This window comes from Notothenia rossii (genome assembly GCF_949606895.1).
Source record: "Notothenia rossii genome assembly, chromosome: 11".
NCBI lineage: Eukaryota > Metazoa > Chordata > Actinopteri > Perciformes > Nototheniidae > Notothenia > Notothenia rossii.
The window spans coordinates 42630815-42641492 of NC_136910.1; the positions used below are offsets into that span (position 1 = coordinate 42630815).

The window sequence follows — 10678 nt, forward strand, 5'->3', positions numbered from 1 at the left end:
CTTTGTATTTTAACATTAAATCAACTGCCTACAAACAAACAAACCAGTGCACAGATAAAGTTCAAAACTATGCATGTAATGTTAAGCCTCGACAGCAGAAAAATATTTACATACAAGTAAAAGCAATACTTGCAACAAAATAAAATTAAAGCTTCTATAAAGCTGCAGTGGATCAGTCCAACAACAGGCCCACAATATGTTGACTCACCTAATGAGACGGCTGGTGTTGCATGGCGGCAACCAGATGTTTGATGTCTGGCACAATGGATGAAAGTTTCAGTCGAAGATCTGGCTCAACATTCAGTTGGTTTCTGTACTTAGTTTTTAATCCCACGAGTGCAGAAAATCCAGTCTCACAGAGGTACGTCGTTTGGAAAGGCATCAGGAATCTCACAGCTCTGTTAGCCAGATCAGGGTACTCAGAAGCAACATGAAGCCAGAAGTTTGTCAGGTGCTTCTGTGAGAAGATCAGCTTCAGCGCGGTGTCACAAGAGAGATCCAGGAGACTGTCTTGCTCTTTTGCACTCAAAGCAGCGAGAGCCTCATCACTGTGGCTGGCGAATGGGTTTTCTATCCAGTTGTACTGCACATCTGGGATGGGGAAGTATGCGCGCAGCTGGGTCCTCAAACCTTGCAGGTGCTCTCTGACAGCGTTGCTCACGGTGATGGGAAGTGGACTCTGTTCCGTTGTCAGAAAATCAGCCATATTTTCAAACGAGTCATAGTTTGACTGCTCGACACGCTTAGCCCACAGCGCCAGCTTTCTTATGGTTGCTTCAACTTTATTCTGGACATTGAATATGTTCACTGTTATCCCTTGAAGACCGAGGTTGAGTCCATTTAAGTGGCTGAAAATATCAGCCAGGTAACCCAACTTAGCCAACCACTCAAAATCCCTGAAGCGGTGTGCGAGTTCAAACGTTGTGTCGAGAAAAAACACATGCACTTCATCACGCAACTCAAACAGTCGCGTCAGGACTTTGCCTCGGGAGAGCCACCGCACTTCAGTGTGTAACAGTAGCTGGTGATGATCACTGCCCATCTCTCCACATAACACCGCAAATAAACGTGTTTGCAGTGGACGGCTCTTGATGAAGTTGACAGCTTTGACCGCCTCATCTAAAACCGTCTTCAGATCCGGGGGCATTTTCTTTGTAGCAAGTGCTTCACGGTGTATGCTGCAGTGGACAGATGTTGCCCGCGGATCCACCGCTTTCACACGTCGGACAACCCCGCTGTGCTGTCCCAGCATTGCACGGGCTCCGTCAGTGCTCAATCCAACACATTTGGACCAGTCAATCCCATTGGAAACAATAAAAGTGTTCACAGTGTGAAAAATGGCCTCAGCAGTTGAACGGGTAGGCAGAGGTTTACAAAATAAAAACTCCTCTTTTATCTCGCCACCATTTTCGTATCGCACATAAGCAAGCAGGTTTGCCAGACTTGCGACGTCGGTTGACTCATCCAGTTGGAGCACGTAAAAGCGGCTCTCTTTTACGCTTTGGATCAGCTGCTCCAACACATTATCTGCCATTTCATCAATCCTTCGTTTGACCGTATTATCCGACAATGAAACGAGGTTGATAGGCTGCACTGCCTTCTCTCCCAACATCACCTGAACGATCTGTTTTGCAGCGGGAAGAATTAAATCCTCGCCGATGGTGTGTGGTTTTCCAGCTTTGGCAATGAGTTGGGAGACCCGAAAAGACGCTTCCACAGCATTTGTGTTCTCACAGCCCATATGCTCAATTACCTTCTTTTTGCTCTGATACTCCCTGAGCTTGTTCTGAAAAAAATCCCGCGGCTTGGTCGCATATTGTCCATGTTTTGTCTCGAGGTGACGGCGCAGTTTACATGGCTTCAAGGCTTCGTTTGACAAAGTCTCAAAGCACACGACACACAGCGGTAACGGCTCAGCTTCTGTGCCTGTCCAAAAAAATCCCAGCGCTAAGTACTCAGCACTGTACTTTCTTCGAACTCTTCTTTTTTGTTTGACGGCCAGGAGATCACCGGTCGATTCACTGACAGCCTCTGGTCTCTCTTTCCTTTTAATACTCCCTGTTGCTAGCCAGCTATCCATTTTAATACTCTGCTCTACTCTAACTTAATTACAGTTTACACAATCAGCATCAATCAAGTGCAGAGCTGTCCCGCCGGTCCCGCAGCAAAGTAGTCCGGCCGATTACAACAAATGTTCCTATCTCTCTGCTCGTCACATATCTAATATTTTAAGGAAAAATGCAATGATGAAAAGAATAATTACATTTTTTATATCATTTTAAATATTATTCTGTATATTTTTATCTGAATTCCCCCCCACAAAAATCATACTATTTTGGAAAAGATTTGGCGGCCCACTTGCAATACCTTCGCGGCCCACCAGGGGGCCGCGGCCCACAGGTTGGGAACCACTGGTCTAGCGGTTAGGATTCCTGGTTCTCACCCAGGTGGCCCGGTTTCAACTCCCGGTATGGGAATGGAATATTTCTTAGTATAGTTTAATTTGACGAAAACATGCTTAATACCACATAGTATAGTTTCTCAAAAATATGCAAAAAAACAACAATTAAAATGTCCCATATGGTCTAGCGGTTAGGATTCCTGGTTCTCACCCAGGTGGCCCGGGTTCAACTCCCGGTATAGGATATCTATTGGTTTGGTTTGTCTAAAATATGTTTAATATCACATAGTATAGTATCTCGAAAATATCCCAAAAAACTACAATTAACATGTCCCATATGTTCTAGCTAGCGGTTAGGATCCCTGGTTCTCAACCATGTGGCCCGGGTTCAACTCCCGGTATGGGAATAGGATATTTATTAGTATAGTTTAGTTTGTCAAAAATATGCAAAAAACAATATAGTATATCATTTCAAAAATATGGAAAAAAACAACAGTTATCATGTCCCATATGGTCTAGCGGTTAGGATTCCTGGTTCTCAGCCTGGTGGCCCTGGTTGAACTCCCGGTATGGGAATAGGATATTTATTTTTTTACTTTATTTTGTCGAAAATATGCAAAAAAATAACGATTAACATGTCCCATATGGTCTAGCGGTTAGGATTCCTGGTTCTCACCCAGGTGGCCCGTGTTCAACTCCCGGTATGGGAATACGATATCTATTGGTTTGGTTTGTCTGAAATATGCTTAACACCACATAGTATAGTATATCAAAAATATCCAAAGAAACAACAATAAACATGTCCCATATGGTCTACCGGTTAGGATTCCTGGTTCTCACCCAGGTGGCCCAGGTTCAACTCCCGGTATGGGAGTAGGATATCTATTGGTTTGGTTTTTCTAAAATATGTTTAATACCACATAGTATAGTATCTCAAAAATATCCAAAAAAACTACAATAAACATGTCCCATATGGTCTAGCTAGCGGTTAGGTTTCCTGGTTCTCAACCATGTGGACCGGGTTCAACTCCCGGTGTGGGAATAGGATATTTATTAGTATAATTTAGTTTGTCTGAAATATGCAAAATACCACATAGAATAGTAACTTGAAAATATCAAAAAATCAACAATTAACATGTCCCATATGGTCTAGCGGTTAGGATTCCTGGTTCTCACCCAGGTGGCCCGTGTTCAACCCCCAGTATGGGAATGGGATATTTATTAGTTTAGTTTATCTAAAATATGCTTAATACCACTTAGTATAGTATCTCAAAATATACAAAAAAAACAACAATTAACATGTCCCATATGGTCTAGCGGTTAGGATTCCTGGTTTTCACCCAGGTGGCCCGGGTTCAACTCCCGGTATGGGAATGGGATATTTATTTGTGTAGTTTAGTTTGTATAAAATATGTTTAATACCACATATTATAGTATCTCGAAAAGATGCACAAAAACAACAATTAACAGGTCCCATATGGTCGAGCTGTCAGGATTCCTGGTTCTCACCCAGGTGGCCCGTGTTCAACTCCCGGTATGGGAATGGGATATTTATTAGTTTAGTTTATCTAAAATATGCTTAATATCACTTCATATAGTATCTCAAAAATATGTAAAAAAACAACAATTATCATGTCCCATATGGTCTAGCGGTTAGGATTCCTGATTTTCAGCCAGGTGGCCGGTGTTCAACTCCTGGTATGGGAATGGGATATTTATTAGTTTAATTTATCTAAAATATGCTTAATACCACTTAGTATAGTATCTCAAAAAAATGCAAAAAAACAACATGTCCCATATGGTCTAGCGGTTAGGATTCCTGGTTCTCACCCAGGTGGCCCGTGTTCAACTCCCGGTATGGGAATGGGATATTTATTAGTTTAGTTTAATTTGATGAAAATATGCTTAATACCACATAGTATAGTTTCTCCAAAATATGCAAAAAAACAACAATTAACATGTCCCATATGGTCTAGCGGTTAGGATTCCTGGTTCTCACCCAGGTGGCCTGGGTTCAACTCCCAGTATGGGAATAGGATATCTATTGGTTTGGTTTGTCTAAAATATGTTTAATACCACATAGTATAGTATCTCGAAAATATCCAAAAAAAACTACAATTAACATGTCCCATATGGTGTAGCTAGCGGTTAGGATTCCTGGTTTTCAGCCAGGTGTCCCGTGTTCAACTCCCGGTATGGGAATGGGATATTAATTAGTTTAGTTGATCTAAAATATATCTTAATACCACTTAGTATAGTATCTCAAAAATATGCAAAAAAACAACAATTAACATGTCCCATATGGTCTAGCGGTTAGGATTCCTGGTTTTCACCCAGGTGGTCTGGGTTCAACTCCCGGTATGGGAATAGGATATTTATTTGTATAGTTTAGTTTGTCTCAAATATGTTTAATACCACATATTATAGTATCTCGAAAAGATGCACAAAAACAACAATTAACATGTCCCATATGGTCGAGCTGTCAGGATTCCTGGTTCTCACCCAGGTGGCCCGTGTTCAACTCCCGGTATGGGAATGAGATATTTATTAGTTTAGTTTATCTAAAATATGCTTAATATCACTTCGTATAGTATCTCAAAAATATGTAAAAAAACAACAATTAACATGTCCCATATGGTCTAGCGGTTAGGATTCCTGGTTTTCAGCCAGGTGGCCGGTGTTCAACTCCTGGTATGGGAATGGGATTTTTATTAGTTTAGGTGATCTAAAATATATCTTAATACCACTTAGTATAGTATCTCAAAAAGATGCAAAAAAACAACAATTAACATGTCCCATATGGTCTAGCGGTTAGGATTCCTGGTTTTCAGCCAGGCTGCCGGTTTTCAACTCCTGGTATGGGAATGGGATATTTATTAGTTTAGTTTATCTAAAATATGCTTAATACCATTTAGTATAGTATCTCAAAAAGATGCAAAAAAACTACAATTAACATGTCCCATATGGTCTAGCGGTTAGGATTCCTGGTTTTCACCCAGGTGGCCCGGGTTCAACTCCCGGTATGGGAATAGGATATTTATTTGTATACTTTAGTTTGTCTAAAATATGTTTAATACCACATATTATAGTATCTTGAAAAGATGCAAAAAAACAACAATTAACATGTCCCATATGGTCTAGCGGTTAGGATTCCTGGTTTTCACCCAGGTGGCCCGTGTTCATCTCCCGGTATGGGAATACGATATTTATTAGTATAGTTTAATTTGTCGAAAATATGCTTAATACCACATAGTATAGAAACTTGAAAATATCCAAAAAAACAACAATTAACATGTCCCATATGGTCTAGCGGTTAGGATTCCTGGTTCTCACCCAGGTGGCCGGTGTTCAACTCCCGGTATGGGAATAGGATATCTATTAGTATAGCTTAGTTTGTCTGAAATATGCAAAATACCACATAGTATAGTATCTCGAAAATATGAAAAGAAACTACATGTCCCATATGGTCTAGCGGTTAGGATTCCTGGTTTTCACCCAGGTGGCCCGGGTTCAAGCCCCGGTATGGGAATGGGATATTTATTAGTTTAGTTTAATTTGATGAAAATATGCTTAATACCACATAGTATAGTTTCTCCAAAATATGCAAAAAAACAACAATTAACAGGTCCCATATGGTCGAGCTGTCAGGATTCCTGGTTCTCACCCAGGTGGCCCGTGTTCAACTCCCGGTATGGGAATGGGATATTTATTAGTTTAGTTTATCTAAAATATGCTTAATATCACTTCGTATAGTATCTCAAAAATATGTAAAAAAACAACAATTATCATGTCCCATATGGTCTAGCGGTTAGGATTCTTGATTTTCAGCCAGGTGGCCGGTGTTCAACTCCTGGTATGGGAATGGGATATTTATTAGTTTAATTTATCTAAAATACGCTTAATACCACATAGTATAGTATCTCAAAAATATCCAAAAAAACTACAATAAACATGTCCCATATGGTCTAGCTAGCGGTTAGGTTTCCTGGTTCTCAACCATGTGGACCGGGTTCAACTCCCGGTGTGGGAATAGGATATTTATTAGTATAGCTTAGTTTGTCTGAAATATGCAAAATACCACATAATATAGTAACTTGAAAATATAAAAAAAAAAAAAAAATTAACATGTCGCATATGGTCTAGCGGTTAGGATTCCTGGTTCTCACCCATGTGGCCCGGGTTCAACTCCCGGTATGGGAATAGGATATTTATTAGTATAGTTTAATTTGTCGAAAATATGCTTAATACCACATAGTATAGTATCTCGAAAATATGCAAAAAAACTACAATTAACATGTCCCATATGGTCTAGCGGTTAGGATTCCTGGTTCTCACCCAGGTGGCCCGTGTTCAACTCCCGGTATGGGAATAGGATATCTATTGGTTTGTTTTGTCTAAAATATGCTTAACACCACATAGTATAGTATCTCGAAAATATAAAAAAACAAAACAATTAACATGTCCCATATGGTCTAGCGGTTAGGATTCCTGGTTCTCACCCATCTGGCCCGCGTTCAACTCCCGGTATGGGAATAGGATATTTATTGGTATACTTTAGTTTGTCTAAAATATGGTTAATACCACATAGTATAGTATCTCGAAAAGATGCAAAAAAACAACAATTAACATGTCCCATATGGTCTAGCTGTCAGGATTCCTGGTTCTCACCCTGGTGGCCCGTGTTCAACTCCCAGTATGGGAATAGGATATCTATTGGTTTGGTTTGTCTAAAATATGTTTAATACCACATAGTATAGTATCTCGAATATATCCAAAAAAACTACAATAAACATGTCCCATATGGTCTAGCTAGCTGTTAGGATTCCTGGTTCTCAACCATGTGGCCCGTGTTCAACTCCCGGTGTGGGAGTAGGATATTTATTAGTATTGCTTAGTTTGTCTGAAATATGCAAAATACCACATAGTATAGTAACTTGAAAATATCCAAAAAAACAACAATTAACATGTCCCATATGGTCTAGCGGTTAGGATTCCTGGTTCTCAGCCAGGTGGCCCGGGTTCAACTCCCGGTATGGGAATGGAATATTTCTTAGTATAGTTTAATTTGACGAAAATATGCTTAATACCACATAGTATAGTTTCTCAAAAATATGCAAAAAAACAACAATTAAAATGTCCCATATGGTCTAGCGGTTAGGATTCCTGGTTCTCACCCAGGTGGCCCGGGTTCAACTCCCGGTATAGGATATCTATTGGTTTGGTTTGTCTAAAATATGTTTAATATCACATAGTATAGTATCTCGAAAATATCCCAAAAACTACAATTAACATGTCCCATATGTTCTAGCTAGCGGTTAGGATCCCTGGTTCTCAACCATGTGGCCCGGGTTCAACTCCCGGTATGGGAATAGGATATTTATTAGTATAGTTTAGTTTGTCAAAAATATGCAAAAAACAATATAGTATATCATTTCAAAAATATGGAAAAAAACAACAGTTATCATGTCCCATATGGTCTAGCGGTTAGGATTCCTGGTTCTCAGCCTGGTGGCCCTGGTTGAACTCCCGGTATGGGAATAGGATATTTATTAGTATAGCTTAGTTTGTCTGAAATATAAAAAATACCACATAGTATAGTAACTTGAAAATATAAAAAAATAATAATAATTAACATGTCGCATATGGTCTAGCGGTTAGGATTCCTGGTTCTCACCCATGTGGCCCGGGTTCAACTCCCGGTATGGGAATAGGATATTTATTAGTATAGTTTAATTTGTCGAAAATATGCTTAATACCACATAGTATAGTATCTCGAAAATATGCAAAAAAACTACAATTAACATGTCCCATATGGTCTAGCGGTTAGGATTCCTGGTTCTCACCCAGGTGGCCCGTGTTCAACTCCCGGTATGGGAATAGGATATCTATTGGTTTGTTTTGTCTAAAATATGCTTAACACCACATAGTATAGTATCTCGAAAATATAAAAAAACAAAACAATTAACATGTCCCATATGGTCTAGCGGTTAGGATTCCTGGTTCTCACCCATCTGGCCCGCGTTCAACTCCCGGTATGGGAATAGGATATTTATTGGTATACTTCAGTTTGTCTAAAATATGGTTAATACCACATAGTATAGTATCTCGAAAAGATGCAAAAAAACAACAATTAACATGTCCCATATGGTCTAGCTGTCAGGATTCCTGGTTCTCACCCTGGTGGCCCGTGTTCAACTCCCAGTATGGGAATAGGATATCTATTGGTTTGGTTTGTCTAAAATATGTTTAATACCACATAGTATAGTATCTCGAAAATATCCAAAAAAACTACAATAAACATGTCCCATATGGTCTAGCTAGCTGTTAGGATTCCTGGTTCTCAACCATGTGGCCCGTGTTCAACTCCCGGTGTGGGAATGGAATATTTCTTAGTATAGTTTAATTTGACGAAAATATGCTTAATACCACATAGTATAGTTTCTCAAAAATATGCAAAAAAACAACAATTAAAATGTCCCATATGGTCTAGCGGTTAGGATTCCTGGTTCTCACCCAGGTGGCCCGGGTTCAACTCCCGGTATAGGATATCTATTGGTTTGGTTTGTCTAAAATATGTTTAATATCACATAGTATAGTATCTCGAAAATATCCCAAAAACTACAATTAACATGTCCCATATGTTCTAGCTAGCGGTTAGGATCCCTGGTTCTCAACCATGTGGCCCGGGTTCAACTCCCGGTATGGGAATAGGATATTTATTAGTATAGCTTAGTTTGTCTGAAATATGCAAAATACCACATAGAATAGTAACTTGAAAATATCAAAAAAACAACAATTAACATGTCCCATATGGTCTAGCGGATAGGATTCCTGGTTCTCACCCAGGTGTCCCGTGTTCAACTCCCGGTATGGGAATGGGATATTAATTAGTTTAGTTGATCTAAAATATATCTTAATACCACATAGTATAGTATCTCGAAAATATCCAAAAAAAACTACAATTAACATGTCCCATATGGTGTAGCTAGCGGTTAGGATTCCTGGTTTTCACCCAGGTGGTCCGGGTTCAACTCCCGGTATGGGAATAGGATATTTATTTGTATAGTTTAGTTTGTCTCAAATATGTTTAATACCACATATTATAGTATCTCGAAAAGATGCACAAAAACAACAATTAACATGTCCCATATGGTCGAGCTGTCAGGATTCCTGGTTCTCACACAGGTGGCCGTGTTCAACTCCCGGTATGGGAATGAGATATTTATTAGTTTAGTTTATCTAAAATATGCTTAATATCACTTTGTATAGTATCTCAAAAATATGTAAAAAAACAACAATTATCATGTCCCATATGGTCTAGCGGTTAGGATTCCTGGTTTTCAGCCAGGTGGCCGGTGTTCAACTCCTGGTATGGGAATGGGATTTTTATTAGTTTAGGTGATCTAAAATATATCTTAATACCACTTAGTATAGTATCTCAAAAAGATGCAAAAAAACAACAATTAACATGTCCCATATGGTCTAGCGGTTAGGATTCCTGGTTTTCAGCCAGGCTGCCGGTTTTCAACTCCTGGTATGGGAATGGGATATTTATTAGTTTAGTTTATCTAAAATATGCTTAATACCACTTAGTATAGTATCTCAAAAAGATGCAAAAAAACTACAATTAACATGTCCCATATGGTCTAGCGGTTAGGATTCCTGGTTTTCACCCAGGTGGCCCGGGTTCAACTCCCGGTATGGGAATAGGATATTTATTTGTATACTTTAGTTTGTCTAAAATATGTTTAATACCACATATTATAGTATCTTGAAAAGATGCAAAAAAACAACAATTAACATGTCCCATATGGTCTAGCGTTTAGGATTCCTGGTTTTCACCCAGGTGGCCCGTGTTCATCTCCCGGTATGGGAATACGATATTTATTAGTATAGTTTAATTTGTCGAAAATATGCTTAATACCACATAGTATAGTAACTTGAAAATATCCAAAAAAACAACAATTAACATGTCCCATATGGTCTAGCGGTTAGGATTCCTGGTTCTCACCCAGGTGGCCGGTGTTCAACTCCCGGTATGGGAATAGGATATCTATTAGTATAGCTTAGTTTGTCTGAAATATGCAAAATACCACATAGTATAGTATCTCGAAAATATGAAAAAAAACTACATGTCCCATATGGTCTAGCGGTTAGGATTCCTGGTTTTCACCCAGGTGGCCCGGGTTCAACTCCCGGTATGGGAATAGGATATTTATTTGTATAGTTTAGTTTGTCTAAAATATGTTTAATACCACATATTATAGTATCTCGAAA

At 39.2% G+C, this 10678-nt stretch overlaps 1 protein-coding gene across 1 annotated transcript; it reads right to left on the reverse strand.

The window, feature by feature from the left end:
• Positions 1 to 208: 208 nt before the first annotated feature.
• LOC307025320 (zinc finger BED domain-containing protein 5-like) lies at positions 209 to 1741 on the reverse strand (the record flags this gene model as incomplete). Its single annotated transcript, XM_079659955.1, has 1 exon — positions 209 to 1741. One exon carries the CDS (start codon positions 1739 to 1741, stop codon positions 209 to 211), a length of 1533 nt encoding a protein of 510 aa, XP_079516081.1.
• Positions 1742 to 10678: the final 8937 nt, after the last annotated feature.